Below are 23,834 nucleotides of genomic sequence, written 5' to 3'. Positions count from 1 at the left end.
CACCCCCTTCTACTTTGGTGTGCCATTAGGTGTTTTTCCTTATGGGAGGCCTCTGTTACTTCTGCCCATTTTTCCTGCTTCTAATGTCCAAGCAAAATAAATCTAATCTCTCTTCCACATGACAGCCATCTGTGCCTCAGTTTCCTCATTTTTAAAGTGAAGCTGCTGAGATCCCCTTCAGCTCTAAATATATGATCTCACGATTCCTCAATTACTTCTTCAGTCTGGAAAAGAAAGCCTAATTCATCTCGTATTGTATTACATGGTCTTCAGTCCTTTCACCATCCTGTTTATCTTCTTTTGGACATGTTCCAGCTTTTTAAATGTCTTCCCTGAAATAGGACAAGTCAGATGTCTAGGCAAACATTTGTGTACAGCAACAGCAGTCAAGAGTTCCCTCAGAGGACTGGCCTGGTGATCTTGTTTTAGAGACAAGAAAATTGGGTGCAGAGAAGATCACACAGTACATGAGAGAGGGAGAGTCCAGCTGCCAGGCCAGGGCTTTGGGCACCTAGGCCTGTGTTCATGTCAAAAAGCAGCATTTATTGAGCACTAAATGCGTCATTTTAGCATCCTGGAACAAAAATCTCTAGTTTTAGAACTTTGAAATGCTTCTTTTTAGCTTAATAGTGTTGACCTTAGCTGTTGATCAGCTCTTCTCTTTTGCATGTGAACACTTCAGCTTATATGCGGTTTCATGTTGGGGAGCAAATAAATGATCAAAACAGGGTTTGGGAAGACAGGAGAAAAGCGATTTTGCAATGATGACATACAAGGTGGTGTGCCAACTTCATGTTCAGGAAGGTCTGAGCCTTTTTTCTTTTCTAAAGCAAATTTACTTTAAAAGAATTGACCAGATAAATTCCTTACTTGTTCAGTTGAAACAACACAAAAGCTATACTGTCTTTTTTTTCTTTGACTGAAAATATATGATTGATATTATATATATAAATTGATTTCTAAATAAATAAGAAAAATTAATTTAGGTTTTGGAAATGTCTGAAACTTCTTGATTTGCATCCCTACCTAGGAATTTGACACTAATATCATACTAACTTGGAAGCTAGTACTGTAAATGTACAGTCCCCCCAGAGGCCTTCGGATTTCTCTTGAGTGCTATCCCCTAGAATAGAGCACACAGGGACTGATGTTTGAGACGTAAATGATTGGGATAGGCTTAGGAAAAGCAGTTTCAAGAATCAGTTTACAGTAGAGTATTGTATTCAACTTTTCCTTGAAAAATCACCATCTAATCTTCCGTAAGCACAAGGGGTCCACCTACAGATTCAATTGCTGAGGTAAGATCCTGCTAACATCATAGATCATAGACTAGGATAGAAACAGACACACAGTTCACTTTTTACAGATGTCATTTATACTTTTTAATTAAAGGCTGCTAAGGAATCACTGAAAGGTTTTGTATAAGCACAAGAAGACCTGAATCAGGTAGAGGATTTGCTTCTTTCATTTGCTCTCAGTTGAATTTAAAAAAACTTTTCACCAGCGTGGGGAGGGGGATGTGAGAGGCCTTGTACATACTATCTTTTCACTAGAAATTGATTCCCTGCCTTTGGGGCAAGGTTAGGGAAAGAGAGGCTCTGTGGTTTTGGCCAAAGGTAGTCAGAGGCAGCCAGATTAATTCATGTATCTCTGTCCATAGCTATAGATTAAAGTGAGAGGATTGGAGGGGATGAAACCAGTTGGGAATGATGAAGACACATTGGTCATTGCCAAGAAAAGAACAGAGGACTTGGAAAGGAGAGACTGGTGGCAGTTTTGGACTTTGCATAGTGCAGGTGAAGCCAGGGGAATTGCCAGAGGATAGGGGATCACCATGCTTTCTGCTAGAGAAAGAGAGGATGACTTAAGAAGTTAAAATAGCCTACATTCTGTAGTTTGTACAGAATGTGTTTTTATGCATTCCTGGCCATGTCTTGTTTCATCCTCAGAACTTTTGAAGTATTGTTTAACCCCATTTTACAGATGAAGAAACAGAGGCTTAAAAAGGCTGGGTCAAAACTCACAATCCAGCTCCGTCTTGTCTGGTTTACTCTGCTTCTGATGTCTCCTCTGGGCTCTACCACTAACCAGCCTTGTGACCTTGAGTGAGTCACATCCATTCTCTTGACTGGATTCTCCTGATTTTATAAAGTGAAGGCAACAGATCTGATGACTGCAAGTTGTTATTATCCATACTTATTTCTTGGAACAACTTACTGGACCAACAATAAGCACAGCTTAGAGCAAGGAACAGCTCACTTATTTGGGAGAAAAAAGTTCAAATTATGGAAAGTTAGAATTTTAAATAATCCCTTTGGAGAAGTGTATTTTTTTTCTAAAACTTGCATGTACATACGTGTACGTATACACATACATACATACACAGGGATAGAGTTAAGCACAGTAATGGTTGACAAAATGTTGCCCAGCAGATAACTAGGCAGACATGTTCCAAAGAATTATGAATACATACGTGTGTGTGTGTGTTTATGTTTGGGTGTTGGACACTTGAAAATAGTTGGCTCTTTTAAGTTAGGCATATCCTCTTGAATCTTTTATTTTCAATGTTAATTTATTCAGCAAACCCTTTTTTCATTGTGAAAGTGTACATTTTAGCCCAGTCCCTGGCTGATTATAAGAAAACTGTACATAGTGGGGTATGAATCTCTGACTGGCCCTTCCCTGCTTCAGATTCAGATTTAAAATGGGTTGTAATTCGTATCTTCTCTTTCTGCCAGACTCGTGGCATGTATGTGTGTCTTTCTTAAGTGGGAAGAACGTCTTTGATCAAAAGGTAAACTGAGCCACTCTGATGTGTGCTGGTAGTATTTGAGCTTAGGTTGATGCTAAGCAGAGCTGTTCTCCCCCAAAGTTCTTTTGACAAACCTCACTGGGCATTCTGTGGGAATACATGCTCTGGCAGCCTCAGCTCAGCTTTGTAAAGTGTGGGCCTAATGATGGATTCCAGGTGTGCCTTGTAAAAGCTGTCATAGCCAAGCTGCCTGGCGGCTAGTCACCAGAGGATTGACCACCAGGCATATGCTCAGTGGGCGTGTGTGTGTGTGTGTATGTGTGTTTCTGGTTTTGTTTTTTGTGGCTCCAACAACCTAAAATGGGCTTCTAAGCCAAGGAGCCTTTATGGAGGACATACCCATATGGATGAAGTCACCTGTCCTTGAAATGTTGTGAAGAGAAATATTAACCTCATGTATGTGAGCAAACTATAGCAAATGGATTACAGTAGTCACAAAACAGCTGGCTTTGTGTTTGTTGGTTTGTTTTCCCACTAGAATGTCATTCAACACCGTCCTTGGGCTTCAGAATGTGTTAAATAAGGCTTTTTTTAGTATTTCTGCAAGTGAAAGCCTTTGTACAGGGTATAGGGCAGACCTGTGTTATACAAAGTTCTAGGCAATTATAGATTATGTTTCAGCAAATATTGGCTGCCTTCTTAATATAGGAAACGTTAAATGACTCAACCTCGTTCCCAGGGCCGTCTACCTGTTGACATTTGCTTTAATTTCTGACTTCTTTGTTAGCATTGATCTATTCCATCTTCACATATGTTTATGGTACATTCTTGTTAACAGTCTCAAAGTGAGAGTTCTGAATTATTAGTCCCAATAAAGGTTCATTTGATTTTTCCATTTCAGGGCGCAGTGTCTGGGTCAGTGCAGGCTTCTGACAGACTCATGAAAGAGCTCAGGGATATATACCGATCACAGAGTTATAAAACAGGTAAAGAACTTTCCATGGCCCTTCTGGACCCCTCCATGTCACTCCTTTCCTGCTGCCCTTTCTGTGGTATTTGTGATAAGCTAAGATGACAGATTAGACGTTTTCATTAACTTTGTGTTTAAGTCTGTGAAACCCAAGTTTAAATATTTTACCAGCAGATAAAGGTAATTGAGTAGTATGAGCTAAACTCTTGTGTTATTTTCATGGATATTGCTCCAGTGTCCTATCTTAATCCTAATGTGGATTAAACTGCTTGAAGGACTGTTACGTAAAGGATGATCCTTCCATCATCTAGCAAGTAAAACGTCATTAACTTTTCTGGCTCTGTTTTGTGTACTGTCCAGATAAGTTGACATCTGAGGTTTTAACTTATTTTTTTCCACATCATTTAGAAGAGGATCTTGATATATTGCTTAGTCATTTAGGAGAATTAAGCATTTTTTCTCTGCTTGCTATCAATTACAAAGCAATTTTTCCATTTTTTGTCTTATCCAGCAAGGGTTTGCAGAAGTCTATATCAAAAACTCTGTTCTGACATTTTTTGCTTCTAATGTAGAGACAGCAAATCTGAAAAACACTAAGGATCAGAAAGCAGAAGTGAATTGTAATTTTAGTTATGTGAAGATAAGATTGAAACATTCAGAAAGTTCCATGTGACCAGATGTAAATCATGTGACTTTTTGTTAAAAAAAAAAAAAGCCTATTCAGCAAAGGATCAGATCAGCTTTCCATCACCTCTCTGGGGTTAGCATTTTGAATTTACTGATCCGTTTTTCTACAGGAAGCTTTATAGAGGCCTTAAAAATGCATTTGTGTCCTGAATTATCTTGCATTTGTATTTTTCCCATTGTAAGGATTCACTTCTCAGTGCGTTGTCTTGGGAAAATACAAGGCCTTTCATCCTTCTTACTCCCCACCCCCCCACCCCCCACTTAAAACTGCTACTGAGAAACATTTGGCTTAGAATTTTTGAGCAACTTTTTTTTTTTTAAAGGATTTAGATGAAGTCCTAGGAAATATCTTTCACAAGAGAAAGTGCAATTACCTGCTGCTCTTTCAAAGATGGGTGTGCTAAAGAATCATTTATATAATTCAGTTATTTTTCCCTGAATTTCAGAAGTGAACAAGACCTCCATGACCATCTTGTCCAGGGGTGGGGAGCCTGTGGCCTCAAGGCCATACGTGGCCTTCTGGGTTGTTGGGTGCAGCCTTTTGACTGAGTCCAAGTTTTACAGAACAAATCCTTTCATTAATGAGATTTGTTTTGTGAAGTTTGGACTGAGTCAAAGGGCTGCATTTGAGGACCTAGAGAGGGCCACAGGTTCCCCATCCCTGTCAAAGTCTAGTCCAAGCCATGATTGAAGAAGAGTTCCCCCTGCCTTAGAGCTCACAAGTGGTCATTTCACCTGTGCTTGATGGACATCCAGGGAGGGAGAGACCTCACCACCCTGGAGGCATCATCCACTTTGGAACTGCTTTAATTGTCATGGAAGTTTTTCCTTCCACCCAGGCTGTTTTCCTATTTCTGACTCCTGTTTGTTGTTTCATTCTGCCATCTAGCATCTTGTGCTGGTGAAGTTGATTTTTTGAATCCTCTTGAAAGATTTGACATGTATCCCTTTTCAACTTTATCCAACTTTGTGTAATGTTCTGAACGTTCAACATTTTTCTGAATCCTCTTTTGTAACATAGCTGCTCCTCTCAGCTTTGCTTAAGGCAGCCATTTTTGCCTTTATCCTGGATATTGACAAAAATGTTAAACAGGCCAGAGCCAAATACCAGTCCCTGTGGCATTCTAATGGAGGCCTAATCAAACTGTTGAAGACTCTTCTTTTGGTCTTGTCATTCAAATGGTTTTGAATCCATCTAAACTTCTAGCCCACATTTCCCTAGCTTTTTTGCAAACGTGGCACAAGAGACTTTATCAGATATTTTGCGTAAATCTAAGTGAACTACATCTACGAAATTTCCATGTTCTATCAAATTAATAACCCTATTAAAAGTTGGTTTGGCTTGGCCTGTATTTAATCAAAGCCACTACGGTAGTTTTTTTTTAATGGATGTTTTGTGTTATTATATCAGATTTATTTATGACTGTATTCTTCTCCTACCCAGTAAATGTTCCCTTTCAACAAAGATTTTATTAAAAAGGAAAAAGAAACAGTTTAGCAAAAGCAACCAACCCATTGCTTGCATTTGACATTGTATGCAAATTTCTACAACGGAGTCCTCCACTTCTACAGTGAAGAGAGGGAGGTGCATTTTGTTAACTCTTGTCTAGGGCCAAACTTGGTTGTTTTAATGGCAATGTTAACTTTGAGTTTTGTGTTCTTTTCCATTTATATTGTTGTCACGTGTATTGTTTTCCCGGTAATGATTACCTCGTTCTGCATCAGTTTATAGAAATCTTTGTATGTTTTTCTGACTTGTTCATTGTTGTGTTTCTTGTCCAAGTGCTGCTGTAGATATTTTGGTCTGTGTGGGACCATTCTGTCTTCAATCTTGGGTACGTGCCTGACTGTGGAATCTCTGAGGCAGAGGATACGATATTTTAGTCACTTTTTTAGCACAGTGCTCAATCACTTCCCCAGATGGTTGACCTAATTTGTAGGTGCACCGACAGTTTTATTAGTATGCCTACTTCCTCCAGTACCCCAAATATAAACTATCTCCAGCTTTTGTCACTTTGACCATCTGCTGGGTATGGGGTGAGACCTCAGATTTGTCTTGATTTCTGTTTCTCTTATTAGTAGTTTGGAACTGGCTTTCATGGAATTGTCAATAGTATGAAATTCATCTTTTGGAACTATTTCGCTTTAATAATATTCTCTAAAATTTTTCCAGGAATTGACTTTGACTGACCCGTATGGTTTGCTGACTCCACACTTCTCCCCTCTTAAAAAAATCAGGGCCCCTGTAACAGTGAGGCAGTAACAACATCGTAGATGACAGCTGTCAACACGCCCGTGTGGTTCTGTGTCACAAAGTGCACGAGGCTCCCCACAGAGGAGGGAGAAGCAGTGCGCCGTTCATTCAGGCACCACAAGCCGTCTGTGCCATCTACACAGCAGGAACACACTCCACACACAGTATCACCACATGGAGCCTTGCCAGCGCAAACCGCTCCGACCCCCTGCGGGGCCTTCCCAGAGATGAGCTCACAGTACAGCTGAGACAGCGTGTTCACGAGGGTGGCCATGAGCGGCCATTATTGCTGTCTCAGCATTTCCTGTCAGGAAGCTCCTCCCACCACATGTGACATAAGCAGGTCCATGGCCTATTCACGGGTGGGAAAGATCTTCAAATTTGAATTGCTGCTACACCCCCTTGGCCATCTCGAGTTCTTCAGTACCAGCCTTATGGGCCTTCAAGGTCACTGACAGCGACTCAGCGAGCGTGGCCTCCTTGTCGGTCAGCATGGGCGCTCTAGACACTCCATTGCTGTAGAGTGTTAGGGAGCGTCGCCTCTAAATTTAGGGTCTTGGGGCCAATCCTCTAAAAAAAAAAAACCCAACCGATATCAGTATTTTAGTTTCCTTGATGGTTTGCAGCTCACCGATGTGATCTCAGAACCTGTGCCTCCGGTGAATCCTACTCCTGTTTTATAAGGGAATAGAAACATGGCATCAGATCGTGCTTGGTGTCTTCCTGGTGCAGTGCTGCCACTTTACCTGGTTTGAAAACCAAAAGCCAAAAAACTGATAAAGAAACAAATACGACCGTGTATTCATAATCTTTCTCATTCCATTTCTCCATTTACTTGCTATTGATTTGATAGTAAATAAAGGTTGAAAGAATGCATTCTTAATCAGACGGGCCTAATTATCTTTATAATGGAATAGAGGTATAAGGCGTAGCTGACCCATGTTTGAACTGCAGTCTTTTGGAAGTTGATGAATGTTTATAGTATTAACTTCTGTCAAGGGATACAGTTCATCAGATGAAGAATAATGAATTTATTTTAATATCTCTACAGGAATTTATTCAGTGGAACTTGTAAATGACAGCTTATATGAGTGGCATATTAAACTTCTCAAGTAAGTGTTTTTGTTTGATTTTGTTTGCCCGGTCAACAGTAACCTTTCTCTCTACCCTAGATTTCGTAAAGCACTTGACTTATACCTCACCAATCAATTTGTGATGTCTTATTTTTAATCATTCCAGTAAATGAACAAGTGTTTAGTAAATGTTCACCCTGTGCTAGTCAGTATCCTGAGTGCTAGAGATGCAAATGTAAGAAATGAAACAGTGTCTGCTCTCAAAAAGCTTACAGTCTATGAGGAGAGACAATGTGTATATGTGTCTTTGTGTCTATTTGTCTTCTCTCTCTCTCTCTCTCTCTCTCTCTCTCTCTCTCTCTCTCTCTCTCTGTTCCATCTGTACAAAATCAATACAAGGTAGGTAGAGAAAAGGGGGAAGGCCCTAGTAAGTGGTGGGGTCATGTAGGAGGAAGGGTAGTGTTTGAATTTTTGTCTTAAAGGAAGGAGAGAGGATTCTTTGAGGCAGAGATGAGTAGGGAGTGCATTCCAGGCCAGGGTAATGTGGGGATAGGAGATGGAGTGCTGTGTGTGAAAACCAAAAAGCTTAGAGTGCTGAAAAGAAGTACATCTCTTATTCTCCATTGAACTGTATGCTCCCTGAAGGCAGCGGACTGTGTTTTATCTAGCTCTATTTATAGCATTCCCAGTGTCTGGCTCACTGTTCTTTGGTCACAGTAGCTTCGTATTAAATGTTCATTTATTTGAATACTAAATGATAATGCCATGCCCTGTAGCTTTCCATATTTAATTTTAAGGCAATATAATCCTATATCACCTCTCCTTAAAAACCAAAACTGTGCTGTAGATGGAACTTGGTACTACTCCTACCACTTGAAAAAGAATTTGTTTCTCAAAATCAACCCAGCAAAGCATGAGATGAAGAAAAAGAGAATGGACTATCATGACAAGATTCATGTTTGAGGAAGTGGATGGGAGGTGGGGCAGAGCTGAAAAGCCAATGTATGGGATCACCTGCTTTCTAATAAGATTAAACAGGAGCATCAAAATACCGCCATAAGCAAGTGTGCTCTGGAGCTGGCAACCCTGAGAGCAGTTGTAGGCACTTTTAGGGATGAGATTGGACCTATGATCTCATTGCTGTCAGATCACCTTCCACCAATGTAGATTTCGATTACACGAAGTACTGAACTTCCTCTGTGGTTGTGGCCCCTTCTGTGGTTAAAACACAGCCCTTCCAAAAACTGTTTGGCCATCGAAGGTGCTTTTAAGCAGTACCAGATAAAATGTTAGTAGGGAATGCTAAATGTTTCAAGTTATTTTATGGAATTAATTTAGCCTTATAACTGTAGTCTTCCTCAGATTGTTTATTTCAGTTTTAGTCTCTTTTGGGGGAAGGGGAAGCCAGTGACTTATTAATATTATTACTTTGACATAGTAAAATAAGATACAGAAAAGTTGTGTGCGAAACAAATGACGTTTGAATTCTCAGTGGTAGTCAGCAGCTTTAGAGAACTTCCCATTAATCAATAGCCAGTTGCTGATGCAGACAGAGGAGTTGACAAGACTCAAGCGCTTTGTGATAGAGGCAGGAAGGATGCCACCCTTTGGCCTTTTATGGTGACCTGTAGATAGGCTCTAACCAGTGAGACTGAGCTGATGGCCACAGTTTCCTCAGCCTCCCACAGACAACTTTGGACCTTCTGGATGACGCTGTGGCCACTTGTCTGAGCGAGGCTGAAAACCTCCAGCTCACCCTCATAACCACCTCTCAGGAAGCCAGATTGGATGAGCAGCTCACTAATTCTGTGATTCATTCCTAACTGAAATGGACTGTCTTTTCACCTTAGGGTTGATCCTGACAGTCCATTACATCACGATCTTCAGGTCTTAAAAGAAAAAGAAGGTGTAGAATACATTTTGCTTAACTTTTCTTTTAAGGTAAGAAAATCTCACTGGAATCCAAATCAGTGTCAGTACTTTGATACAAAATAGAGATAGTAACATTTTGCTGTATGACCGTATTCTAGTCATCTAATTGTTCTGAGCCTTGGTTTCCTCATCTGTAAAGTGGGAGCAGTACTCATCCCATCTCCCTCACAGAGTGGTTGTGAGGAAGGCATTTTGTAAACGCCAAAGCACTATGGGAATGCAGACTTCGGGTTGTTGCTATGTAGATATAAAGGTTTGTGAAGCTATCGCCTGGTGTCAGGTGTCAACAGCTCCACACCCTTGACTTACATGAACTTGAGATAGTTCTGTGGGGCCAATTTGTCTTTGATGTACTTACCTTTATCTTCCATTGAGTAAGATTCATCTTTTAATAGTTTAATCTACGGCTTAAATTCAATACATTCACCCTCTCAGAGTAGCTGACATTTATATGGTGATTTAATGATTACAAATACTTAATGTGATGAACTCATTGGATCCTCAGAACTTCCTGGTAGTTCCAATATCATTATCCATATTTTATAGGTTGAGAAGCACAGGAAGGTTATTTTTGACGTAGATTGTACATGCAGCTAGTAATTGGCAGAAGGAGAATTCAGACCTAGGTCTTTACACGTTCCTACTGGGGTGTGTGTTTGTAGCTTCAGAAGACACTGGTGTTTTACCCCCTACCCTGTTTTTACCTTTTGTTTTCAGTGTGTGTTCACTTGAGCCTTATTACCAGACAAATATGGCCAGGGACCTACAGATGGTTTCTCAGGATCATGAGGACTTTGGCTTTTCCAACCCGAATTACTGATGCAGTTACATCATTAGGGGCTTGTTTTGTAAACAGGTTTTATGGTTTTTCTCCTCTAGTCAAACAAGCAAGATTATGGCTGTTTTTAAACTTTTTTTAAACTGTTATCCCTTTCTGTGTTAATAGTCTTTGTATTTTATGTTAGAATTTTTCTTTTCAGTGTCCCCAGCCAGTCTCAAGAGACTGAGATGAAGGGGAAAGAGCACCAGGAAACCTCTGTATGATAAAGCAAGAATCAGGAGGGAGATTAAGAAATCCGTGCTGAGAGAATTTCCTGGGGATAGTTTTTAACAATTAAACCTAGCCTTAATTAGAAGCAAGGGACAACCTCCTTTGGCCTCCTATGCACCTGGAAGCAGACTCCTCATGTCTGGCCGTGGCTTTTTCCACTCTTCTCTCTTGTTCCCTAATCCTCAAGCACACAGTCTTAGACATTTCTTTATACCTGGGAGTTAAAATCGGACCCTTCAATTATTGAGGCAAAATTGTTTTGTTTTGGGTGGGGGGAGGTGGCAGATACTGGTTTATAACTAATTGGAGAAGAAAAACCTCATTTTCCTCTCTTGATACACCTTGTGCACTAGCACCTCACAGAGTTTGCTGGCTTAGTATCTGGCTTAGAGTATTTTAATCTTTAATTGTTTTGTCTGGCCTTCACTTACCAGAAAATAGAGTCTGACAAAGCTCTAAACACCATTATTGAAACTTAAAAAAAAAAAAATGTTCAGGCCCCCTAGTGGCTGTTTCTTCAAACTGTATTGTAATGTGAGTGTTTTAAGGAGCCCAATTTTCCCCTTGCTTGTGTTTCCTTTTTAGGATAACTTCCCTTTTGATCCACCTTTTGTCCGAGTGGTGGCTCCTGTCCTCTCAGGAGGGTAAGTTTCTCTGGGTTCACTTACATGTCGAGGGTTGGACTTTGTAAAGGGTTCAGAATGTGTGTGTGTCTGTGTCTGTGTGCGTTTGTCAAGACTCAGTGGGCTTCACATTTTCACTCATTTGTGATGTGGAGGGTGGGAAAAGTTGGGGAGTAACTTGAAAGTGAATGAATGGCTCCCTCACGTCCTCTCCTACTGCCTCGTGCTTTGGGTTGTGAGAAAAAAAACCATGAGGCTCAGGAGCTGTGCTTGAGTCACCCCACAAATGTGGCCTTTTCAGTTTGGTCAGAATTTTTATCTTTTCAGCATTGCAGATAGAAGTTACATGAAGGTCATGAAAGTTAGTGTTCCTGAATTGACTTAATGACATTAATGCTTTTGAAGAGTTTTCGGGGGGGGACCTAGAGGAGTAACAGTTATGCTGTCTTTGGAGAATTATTTCCATCTACTAAGCTTGCTTTGAATTGTGAACCCTGCATATAATTCTTCAGGAATGTCAACAGTTACTTAAATATGAAGTAGTGGAATGACCAGAGGACTTAGAATGGAAAGATTTAGGCTCTTCTTTGCTCTCTCAGTTCCTGGCTGGGTTATTGGACTCCAGTTACTCATCCTATCTTAGCCTCAACTTTCCCACCTATAAAATGTGAATGATAATTGTAGCTATTCACCTTATAGTGTTGGCATAAGGGCAAAAAAATATTAGCCTTAAAGTACTGTATAATATAAACTATGTGGGTGGTGTTCTTGACTGCTGAAAGACTGTGTTAACAGTTTATATTTGGAATGGGAAGATTTCCTTCAGAAAACATTTTACAGATAAGGAAGCTAAGCCTCAAAGAGATTGCCTTGACCTGAATGTTTATGTAGCCAGGGAGCATCAGCACCTGGACTCCAGCTGCTCTCTCCTAAGTGTGTTCCCCACTGTCTCATGTAACGGCTTCTGGAGCCTGCTGGGCAGAGGTGTTCAGCACGTGCACTTTCCTTGCCCGTCTCTGGGTCTGAGGAGATCCTAGCATGTTGTAGACTTTGACTTTATGTTCAGATTATGGGCTGTTCTGGAGACATGATATTGGACTTGTTTGAGCATGGTGTCTACTCAGGCTCAGCTAAGGGGGTGGGGGGCATGGTTGTGCAGAGTCCCTTCAGTATTGTTTCTCCTTTAATAAGTAGTGCAAGACGACATAGCATTGCTTTTTGAAACGTTCATTCACCTGTAGCTGCAGTCTGGTTCTAGTTGGATTCCAATTTGGGATAGCTCTTGCATAGGCCATACAGGAGAGCCATAAGAAATTAAAAAAAGGTCAGTCTGCCATTGACAATATAATGGAGGAATCAAAAGACATGGCAAGAAAAAGTCTTCTACAGATGACCACAGAATGGAAAGCAGCAACCATCTGATGTCATGTAGATTATTCAAGGTAGCATAATTTCTCTAAATTCCATTTTGTTGCCTTTAAATATTGTGAGAATATTTAGTTTAAATGAGCAATAGATACACTACAGAAAGCTTTCCTGTATTTTTCAGTTCTGTGACTGTTTTGAAGGAACAGAGCCAGGGGAAAAGTCTTCACAGTTTTCTTTAAGTTTGAAGTTGTGGTAACAGACTTTGCATCTTTGGACCAAAGCCTGTTCCTGCCCAGGCTGGCCTCACCCCAGTCCTCCAGACACTTCGACAGCTGTAGCAGTTTTAATTATAACACTTCTAAATATCAGTTTGTTTTAACTTCTGTGGCCTTTTATGCAATCTCCCTGTCCACCATACCATAATGTTCCATCCTTCAAAGTAGAATTAAAAACTCCATCTTCGATCTGAATCTTTGGTGAGTTAGGCTCTCCAACTGCCCTGCTTTTCCAGGCTTCTGGGCTTTATAATTAGCCTTTTTAGGAGGGTGCAGAAGGATTCTAAGTGTCCCCACCACAGCATTTCCCTGAAAATTCACTTTTATGAAGCATCTACTATGTACAAATTTCTGGGTTGAGTGTTGGGGGAGAAGCTGCAAGGTGATAAAATATAGAAGGTCCAATGTACCAATGCCAAAATATTTATAGTGACACTTTTTTAAAGTAACAAAGGACTGAGGAAAAGCTATGCAAATTGTGGTATACAAATGCGGAGTACTGCTGTACAGTAAAAACTTGGGAAATATGAGTATAGGGAGGCATGTGGCAGACTTCTGCGAACACAAGGAGAATCAAATAGAAAAAAAACAACAACAAACTGGAACTGAATGCTCTATAATTGAGACAGTGCTTGGCCCCACTGTGATGTCAGTCAGTGATTAAAGATCCTTCCCACCCATTCAATAGACCTCAGGTGGGGCCAGTTAAGGGAGACTTGATTAAAGGCAGGCCTACACTCTTTACTTATTACTGCCAGGCTTGTCTGAGTCCTTTTTAAACACCAGCTCTAAGTTGGTAGGTGAGGGGAATGCTGTAGCCTATGAGTTAATCTAGCTTTTAATGAAAAATTTGGTCAAGTATTTCATACTCTTCTTTTGGAAAACATGAAGAGATGTGGACTAGACATGACTGTCCCCCAAGGCTCTGCCCTGGGCTCCCTTACTTGGAAATCTTATCAGCCCCCCACCCCTCCCCCGATTCAGCCATCATCTCTGTGCAAATGATTGCCAGATCTACGTACCCTCCTTAGCGCCTCTGCCAAGCCGGTCATGCATCTTCACCTGCCTCTTGGACACTTCCCATCGCATGTCCTGTAGGAATCTCAAACTCCCTGTGTCTAAGAGGTGTCTCCAGACCTTTCCCCTTTGTACTTTTGAGGGCATCACCAACCTCCTGGTCACAAAGACCCCCAACTTTGGTATCACCTCCCCACTCTTACTCTACATATCCGTTGTTGCTCAGCTATTTCAGTGTGTCCCACCCTTCATGACCCCATTTGGGGTTTTCCTGGCAAAAATACCAGAGTGGTTTGCCATTCCTTCTCCAGTTCATTTTACAGACAAGGAAACTGAGGCAAATGGGGTGAAGTGACTTGCCCAGGGTCACCCAGCTAGTACGAATCTGAGGCCAGATTTGAACTCAAGAAGAGTCTTCCTGACTCCAAGCCCCGCCACCTATGCACTATGGCACCATCTACCAGCCCACCTATACCCAACCTATTGCCAGATCTTGTAGTTTCTACCTTCACGTGCTCTGGAGAAGACTCTAGGCCAGGTTGGAGTAGAGATACATGTAAGAAAATAGCAGAGGCAAGGAGAGAAGAGTGTGCTCAGGGCCTTAGTGGCCAGGTTCAGGACTTGCACCCCTCCCCCCTTTTCAGGAAGGAGTTAATTGCTGGTTTCTGAGCTGGGCAGTCCTGGCTCTGCAACACAGACCTTTGGACAGCCGGGGAGCACATTGTTTTATCCTGACTCCTGTTTTCCTCAGCTTTAAGTGAGCCACGCTTGCTTTCTCTGCATACTAGTACACAACTATCTCAACTTCAGAATCTAACTTTAAAACTACATCTTCAACAAAGGCTTTGCTGACTGACCAGAAATGGTTTTGCTCCTGACCCCAGAACACAGTCTGCCTTGGATCCTGTATCAGTAATCCTTGACCCAGAACATTTTGCATATTAACTCTTCCACACCCAGCTCATTGGCATATTGTGAGGATGGTGTGACATATGTAACTATTCGGCAGAACAGGGCCTCACTCAGTCTGGTGCAGGGGACTGGGAGTCAGGCAGGCCTTGCCTGGGTGCGCCCTGTGCCTCAGACACTCCAACTGGGGGATGCTGGGCGGGTCACTTGGTCTGCCTGAGCCTTAGTGCGCTCATCTGAACATGACCATGATTAGCACTTTGCTGATCTCCGTGCACTCCTTGAAGGTTGTCGCCATCATCATTATTGCAGTGTGGTCACCTGATTCTCCGCAGTGTAGATGATCAGAAGCTTAGCAGACGATCCTCAGTGACCTGCTGTTGGACTTGTCCGGTGGCCTGAGGCTTTGCTTTCCCTGTGGGAGGCCATGTGGGTAGAGCGTGGCCTTGTCACTGAGCTCAGGCTCCTTCCAGCCATCTGAGCAGGGATGGTGATTAGCCCCATCAGGGATCCACTTGCCATGTGTCATAAAAGATTTGGATGGCCCACTTTGCTGCTCTGCGGTGTTGTGGACTAAAATAATCTTATCATCCTTACTTTAAATCGTGTTCTGTTGGACTTCCAGCACTGAGTCAAGGTTTCCATTATCCACTCATCTAAACCAAGGCAACTTGTCCTCCAGGTTGAGGGGCAAGGCTGGCCAGCTCTTCCTTTCCCTAAAAATTGCTCAGAAACACAGATCTCTCTTAAAAGGAATGTCTTAACCCCTTTAGCTGAGCTTGGATCCTCTTAGAGTTGCTGCTTTCATTCTTCTTGTGGGGGATCCTGGTGGGTCTTATACAGCTGACCCACGCAGGGGACTCTGGGACTTGTGCTCCTCTTCTACTGTCCTTGCATTCTTTGGTGGTTCATCTGGCATTTCTAACTCCTGGTTAGGCAGGGGGTCACAGGGAGAATCCTGGGCCCTAGCACGAGGTCCTCTCCACCTCCCATTTTACACATGGGAGAACCAAGGCCCGGGGTGGAGGGGTGGGGGTGGGCAGGGGGAGGCCGCTCGCTGAGAGGCACTTGGCTAGAAAGTGGCAAAGCTGAAACTCAGCCCTTTGGGGGCTTCTGCATTTATATGGGAGAAGTGCTTAAAATGTTAGAGGGTGAGATCTTAGAAATTGCTCATCTCAGCCTCCTTATTTTACAGAAAAGGAAACTGAGGCCCCCATGCCATGGTTATGTGGCTATTAAAGAATAAGAAGTAACATTCAAACCCAGACACTAGGCCCAGTGCTCCCTCTTGTGGAGAAGAGTTTGATTATTTTTCTTCTTAATCTCTCTGGATGCTATTTCCTGACCAAGTGGACTTCCGCCTTGCATCTCACTTAAAACTTGTGAATTCTGAATGACACAAAGTAACTTGCTGGCAGGAGGGGAGGCAGGGAAGGAGAGGCAGAGAATAGGTTTGGTAACGCTCAGTTGTCTTTGATCAGCACATCCGTTTTCACAAAACTCCCAAGTTTTTTCAAATTTTGTCATTAACCCTCAAAAGATGGCTCAGATTTGTTTATGTTTGTTTTTTTTCTGTTTTGATTGGTGAGGGGAGAGTGAGGGATGATTGGATCAGATCTGGTTTTGTTTTTCCATTTTCTTAGGAAACTTCCCCTACCTAAGTTAGTCATGTGCTACATACTGATTTGCTCAGAATTTTTAAAAGAAAATTCAGGCTTCCCATCCTTAAATTTAATTATCCATATGTGTTGAGCTTTGTAAAAGTAAATAGAAGAGTTGAGTGTAAAAAGAAAATGTGGTATAGGAGAGGACAAATGTTAATAGTGAAAAGGGAACACTGAAACTTCATTAGATAATGCCAACATTTGGCCTGTTCCTAAAGTTCTGACTAAAGTCTTAGGCTGTGACATAATATAGACCTTAGGGAAAAGGGATTTTAGATAATTTTTAATGGAGGCAAGTAGAGAATCCAGTCTGACTCTGAGTCTCTCTTTAAGGTATGTGTTGGGTGGCGGTGCGTTATGCATGGAACTTCTCACAAAACAGGTAAATGAATGTATTTCGTGTTCCGTTTCTTTGTCACATGCAGTATAAGCTTTGAGTAGTTTTAAATGAGATAGCCCCAGATAAATTCCATCGTGATCAATGTGGGCCCTCTTGACACCCTGGGAAGAGCTTTGAAGCCATCTTCCTAAAGGGCCCATGGTTAAATCAGTGCAGCCCGATCTCTGACCTCTCTGCCCTGGCAGCCTGGTGGCCAAGAACAAGGAAGGCCTCTTGTTGGGCCCCGAGGGTGGAGCCAAACCCCTGGGGCCTTCCTCTGGGCCTAACCTGGAAAGTCTTTATGCTCCCTCAGGTAGAAGAATGAGGCCTCAGACCTTCATGCAGGACTGTGGAATCATATGTAAAAAGTTAGCTTTAAAGGCGAGTTTTAATTTTCAGTTATTTATAAATGTCACCTGTTTAGGTGTAGTTTCTTGTCTTGTGAAAGTGTGGAAATGTGTCCAAATTGGCCTTTTCCTCTTCATTACAAACTTCATGTGTTAACCAGTTATTAAACTGACAGACTTCATTTATACCTCTTCTCCTTGGTGAATAACAAAAGGAATTTACAGTAATTGGTATGTCTGTCCAATTAGACATCCCAAAGTGAACCGCCACATGTTTGTAGACATCTCTCCTTCTTCTCCTAGGGCTGGAGTAGTGCCTATTCAATAGAGTCGGTCATCATGCAGATCAACGCCACTTTAGTCAAAGGAAAAGCCAGAGTACAGTTTGGAGCTAATAAGGTAATTTTATCCACCAAATGCAGAATACAAAATGAACCTATTTCATAAGAAATAACGGATGTGGTTCTGGAAAGTTACATGTAGATAAAATTGTCAGTTGAATAATTTTCCTTTTGACCTTCCCGTCAGAAAGATTTTATTTCAGATTGGTTTTAATTGACTAGGCCTGTGCACTTTGTCATTCTTCCCTACTGAAATCTGTCAAGTAGCTATCATTGTTGTTACTTATATGTTACGTGGTTTTTCATTAATTATCTCATTTTATCTTCAAAACAACCCTCTGAGGAAAGTCTTATTATCATTTGATCCTCCAGACAAGCCTGTGAGGTAGATCTTAATGCAGATGAAGAAACTGAGACTTAGATTTACCTAGAATTCTGCAGCTAGTAAGTGCCTGAGGCAGGATTGGAACCCAGGGCTTCTGGACTCCCAAGTTCAGTGCTCTCTCCACTAAGCCACGACTAAACAAGTCAGTGAGGGGCAGGGATGGAGTGCCCATTTAAAGTAACTTTTCAGGAAGGCATTCCATAAAGAGAAGAGTCTTTATGAATCACTTTGTCACCCTCTAATTTAAAGTTGGTCTTCCACATACTGTTTTTTTGTAAAAGAGGGTTTGTAGGAAATTTGCTTTTATTTGGATTTCTTATAAACATCAGTCCAAGGAGCTCTTACTCTAACAAGAACAATTTTGGAGCAGACCTATGAAGTCCTTGTATGAGGAAACGCCTCCAGTGGGGTGGGGAGCACCCCTGCTCAGTGTTGCCCAGAGAGTCTGCAAGTCTTTCTGGGCACAAATCAGTTAGGGCCTTGCCCAGGGCCATACAGTAATAAGTGTCAAAAGCAGGATTTGAAGGGCATTTTTCCAACTCCCAAGTCTGGCTTTCTATCTACTGACCCACACTGTCTTTCTGTATTCATCTTGTCACTGTTGTTCAGTCATTTTCAGTCGTGTCCTGTTCTTCATGACTCCTTTTGGGGTTTTCTTGGCAAAGATACTGGAGCAGTTTCCTATTTCCCTTTCCAGCTCATTTTACAGATGAGGAAACTGAGACAAGTGACTTTGCCCAGACTCACACAGCTAGGAAGTGTCTGGGGTCACATTTGAACTCGGGTCTTCCTGATTCCAGGCCTGATGCTTTATCTATTGAACCACTTAGCTGCCTCTACCTTCATCTAAATGTTATCAAGTTGTGATATAAGGGGATTATTGGGAAAGAAGCCTTCATAGTTGTGGTATTTGGGTAGCAGGGGGAAGTAAGCTTGCACAAAGGGTTTGTTTAGAAGCAAAAGATAAGGAAAAGGTCATAAATAGTAAGTTTTTCAGGAGAAATAAAATGCAGTAGCCTTTTCCCATGTTCCCTGTTTCTTTCAGAGATTTTTTTTTTGCAATAACTTAAAATGGAAGAAAAGACTGTTTTAAATGAAAAGTTGTGTTGAGTCCGTGATTTCATGAATGTGGGTACCTTCTCCACAAAGATCACAGCCCCTTCTGATCTCTGATGTCATCATGACTTCAAGGTGATCACCTTGAAGGGGATGAGCCTCCTGGTGACAGGCTGTTCTTCCCCTGTTGGCAGGGCCAATCCTGGCACAAGAGATGCTCAGGCGATCCCTGGGCCAGGAGTTGGACCCTTTCCAACATGAGAGTTTGTGTCTACACCCACAGTCTTTGCCTGCCCTGACTCAGGCCTCTGGAACAAGGACACCAGGGCAGTACTGGTCTAGTGGCAGAGGCAGGGCATTGTGGTGGACTGGGAGTCTAAAGACGTGGGTTCAAATCCCAGCTGTGTGAATGCAGGCAAGTCACATCAACTGTTGGGTCTCAGTTTTCCCATCTCTAAAATGGGAATGATAATAATAATTCTACAACATACTCTTCAGGGCTGTAATAGGGAGAGCACTTTGTAAAATTAGGCAAATGAGGTAGAAGTCCTCGCAAAGGGAGATCCTGAGATGTCCTCATTTTGAGGAGGCGGGAGGAAGGTGAAACCAAGGGAGGAAATGGGGTAGCTTGTGAGATGAAGCCTCAGGTTACTGGTCCTGGGAACTCCTTCTGTCTGAAGAGTCAGATGAGATGTTTGTGAATGTGAAAGAACTCTTAGTGCCAGCTGTTCTTTGGGGATCATAGGCACTGTTGGTTATATGTAATTAATTGTATTATAATAAGTGATGTCCTAATAACTTCTTGGTCTAAAATATGTTTAAAACTCTTCCTTTCAGAATCAGTATAATCTAGCAAGAGCACAACAGTCCTATAAATCCCTAGTACAGATACATGAGAAGAATGGTATGTTAAATTGTCATTTTGGAGCTATGTGGTCGTAAATGCGTTCATCGTGTGGATTTTACAAATGGTTTGCAGCAATTTCAGCAAAATCTTTTAACTCAGACTGTAGCAGTTTTGTATTTGTGGTAATCAGAATAACTGTTGAACCATTGTTTACCTTTGCAGATAAAAAAAAAGCATTTGTTAGGCACATTAATGATAAAAGCAAAATTCCCTTCATCAAGTACCAAGTGCTGGCTGGGCTCCGGGGATACAGAGAAGAGGGAGACACCATCAGTGTCTTCAGAGAGTTTCTATGCTCCTGGAGGTCACAGTGCCATTTTCAGAAGAGGACTGAAACTGAAGGAGGGAGCACCAGATCTGGAGCCAGGAGACCTGAGTTCAAATCCTGACCCTGCCACTTAAAACTCTTGTCTTCTCTTCTTTAAAATGGAGACAGATTAGCAAAGCGCCATATAAATGAAGGGTGGCAGTTAATATGTCCTGATTCTGCCACTTGATGTTCGTGTCACTTGTGGCAAACACCTTCCCCTCTTTGAGAGTGGCCTAGCTACTTCTCTCCCCAAGTCCCCTTCAGGTCTAGGCCCTCCCATCCACTTTAAGTAAACAGATTGGCTTAAAGCTTCTGAGATGTCTAAGTTATTCTGTAATTCAGACCTTTTACTGATTCCTCTTGGCCTTAGTCTAAGTGAGGGCTGTTTAGTGTTTACAAAGTAAACCATTTTGTTTTCATACATAACTGGTTTTTGTGAATCCTAAACAAAAATCTAGGCCTTTGGTGAGAAGTGATGGCCTCCCTTGTGTCACAGATATTACCTATTGTGACCTCTCCCTACATAGTGACTACGGTCATTCTACAGAAAATAAGACTACAAAACAGGTAGTAATTCTGCTGTAGGTGAGGAAATAATTTGAACCTTTTAGGCTGGGAAGGAGCCTCAGCTGCCAGCCCCTACTGTGTAACACACCAAAAATGACTTCTCCCCCCACTCTGTGGTCCCCAAACACCTCAGCCTTGATGACTCCATTCCTTCCAAATGTTTTATTCAGATACTTCAGAAATCTTGCATTTTGCTACAGTTGTGATCCAGTATTAATTATCTAGACCAGTGGGTATTCTTACCTTTTTTTGGTGGGGGTGAAGATAACAGCCATAAATATAAGTTCTAGAAAGCACACAGCATTGATTATACTTCGATTATTTGAAAGCCCATAGGGTGTGTGGGTGGGTGGGTGGGTGAAACTCAGTAGCAGTGAGATGACATTGGAGAGACGTTGGGCTGACATTCAGGGCTCCTGGTTGCTGGGAACTTGAGTACTGTAGAGACTTTATTTTCCATTATAATTTAAAGTCAGTTGCTGATAACTATCTTACATTATGTGGACTTTGCATTGCTTTTGTTACCAATACAGGCGAAGGTTTCTCCAAGTTTTATAGCAAGTTTAAACACTAAAGTGAAAGGTAAAGACAGCATTAAGCTTTCTTTTCTGAAAGGCTGTGCAGAAGCCTTGAGTTGTTGAAGGCAGCAGCTCATCAAACCATCTTTGTTTTTCCCTTTCTCAGGCTGGTACACACCTCCGAAGGAAGATGGATAAGTGGGTGGACCATTCTTTGCCTGGACCGATGTCACTCTAATGACATTCTTGCCAGCAGACAATAAGCTACAAGTGCCCCTCTAACAGCCGTGCTGAAGACTAGCTATTAAATGTGTTAGTGATAAAATGTTACTTGACATCCAGTGTAGGTTGCAGCCTTTCCATTCTGCTCTTTATAGGTATCTTGGACTGAGCAGTTTGGGGCCATTATTGGTCCATTTCTTCCCATCTCCCTTTCATCAAAAGTGAAACCTCGAAAGCAGGCAAGTCAGCAGCATCAAGTTACACACACACACACACACACACACACACACACACACTCTCTCACACACACACACACACACACTTGCCCACACAAACACCCATACACATGCACACGCACACACACACACGTTAGATGAATTGTAATGGAGTTTGAGATTCTTACTTTTCCTAGGATAACGGACTACAAAGACTTGCAATATATGGTTTCATTTAGAGCCAGTAAAATTTCAATCATTGTTTAATACTGTTTTAGACATTTTAGGTCTTGTAAAATCACAGGTTTGGTTTTTTTCCTGGTCTAAAATTAAAACATTTATAGTATTGCCAAATTAATGACTTAGGAAACCCCACATATATGTTGTCATTACACTGTTTAAAAATGGCTACATGAATATATGAACTGTTTCTCCAAGAGATACTTGTAATTGGATTATGTTGTATTTGAGCAGAGCAAGGCTGTGCCGATTAAAAACTTGGAACTCGACATTTCCACTGGGGCCTCAGTCTTGCTGGGCTGTGCCTGCTACTTGTTGGTTCAATTTACCTTACAAAGAGGAACCACGATATAAAGCTTGAAGTTATTTAAAATACTAAAAGCCGTTGGGGGCGTTCCATTTATTAACGGGGTGTTGCAATCATTTGTAAACTAATGAACTTCTAAAGTGATTGGCACAAGAAAACTCAGTCCTTGAGCAAAAACTCTCTAGTACATCAGAGAATGAAAAGACATCACTTCTGAAGAATCTTAAAATAATGTTGCCAGAGTCATAGCCGTAGGTTTGATGTTGAAAGACTGGTGGGAATATACACATGATGTGAACGCTTTTTCTCTTTCTTAAAAGATGGTATGAATCGGTGTAATATCTTCATTTTATTGCCTTACTTGACCAGTTGTATTTGATTACTAACAGACCTTTTGTACCCCAGGTTTAAACTAAAGGTGTAATTTAAGTATTAAGCACTTTTTAAAAGAAACCCAGGAGCAGCACATCTTCGTATTCCATACCTGTCAGTTGAAACATGAAATGGTTTTTTTCTTACCAGGCAATTGCTTTAAGATCCAGTTTTTCACTTTGAAAACCACATCGGAAAGACTTGGCACTACTTCTGATATCTTGTTTTTAATTACCTTTTAGGTTGTTTGTTGTTTGTTTGTTCTTTGTTTTAAATTAAAGGTAGATGAAGATGTCCTAGCCTCCTTGCTTATTTGCTTCTATTTGTATAAAGTCCTGATATCTTGTTGCTCAGATAACAGCCTTAAGTGTTAAGGCAGATCTCTTTTTAAGCATTTTAAAGTTCCTTAAACCTGAGGCTAAAATATTGAATACATTATTGAATTCTTTAATACTCAGATGGATAACAGGTTGACAGCTGTGCATTTGGCATGCTTAGTTTGGGATTTCATTTTTCATTGCAGAATTATTTGGCAATGTAAAGTCAATTTGTAAACTTGCATCAAGTTTATGAATAAAGAACCATTTTAAAAATGATAAAGTTTCTTCATTTATGCCTTGGAAGATAAGCTGCTTTATATAAGGTTGAGTTCATGATAAAGGTAAATTTAAATAAATCTTCATTATATGACATTTCAAGACCATTAAATTAACTACAGTGTTACCTACCTTTCAGATTTCAGAAACTGAGTACGATATATTCAGATGTAGTAATATATTTATGTGATAATATATCTCAAATAATCATTGATTTTTCCCTGAGTTATAAAACATCCTTTCCTAATTTTAGAGTACAATATTGTGAGCTTATTTATATAAGGGGTTAACTTTTTATTTTATTTTTCTTATTTTTAATTTTTTTTTATTTTTTTCAAATCTATTTAATATATTTAGTTTTTAGCATTGATTTTCACAAGAGTTTGAATTACAAATTTTCTCCCCATTTCTACCCTCCCCCCCACTCCAAGATGGCATATATTCTGGTTGCCCTGTTCCCCAGTCAGCTCTCCCTTCTGTCACCCTACTCCCCTCCC

General features: G+C 41.2%; 1 protein-coding gene across 1 annotated transcript in view; it reads left to right on the top strand.

The window, feature by feature from the left end:
- UBE2Q2 (ubiquitin conjugating enzyme E2 Q2) overlaps positions 1–23,337 on the top strand; it is a 64,089-nt gene extending 40,752 nt beyond the window's left edge. Inside the window, exons 6-13 of the mRNA XM_036735927.1 lie at positions 3,654–3,738; positions 7,715–7,775; positions 9,587–9,677; positions 11,305–11,363; positions 16,909–16,957; positions 17,605–17,700; positions 19,921–19,987; positions 21,552–23,337. Of these exons, the coding sequence (XP_036591822.1) occupies positions 3,654–3,738; positions 7,715–7,775; positions 9,587–9,677; positions 11,305–11,363; positions 16,909–16,957; positions 17,605–17,700; positions 19,921–19,987; positions 21,552–21,583 (540 nt within the window). The 3' untranslated portion in view covers positions 21,584–23,337. The remainder of the gene's footprint in view (positions 1–3,653; positions 3,739–7,714; positions 7,776–9,586; positions 9,678–11,304; positions 11,364–16,908; positions 16,958–17,604; positions 17,701–19,920; positions 19,988–21,551) is intronic.
- Positions 23,338–23,834: the final 497 nt, after the last annotated feature.

The sequence above is a fragment of the Trichosurus vulpecula genome, chromosome 8 (genome assembly GCF_011100635.1).
Source record: "Trichosurus vulpecula isolate mTriVul1 chromosome 8, mTriVul1.pri, whole genome shotgun sequence".
Lineage (NCBI taxonomy): Eukaryota > Metazoa > Chordata > Mammalia > Diprotodontia > Phalangeridae > Trichosurus > Trichosurus vulpecula.
The sequence above is the reverse complement of the archived record's forward strand: the minus strand, read 5'-3'. Positions and strand labels throughout refer to the sequence as shown.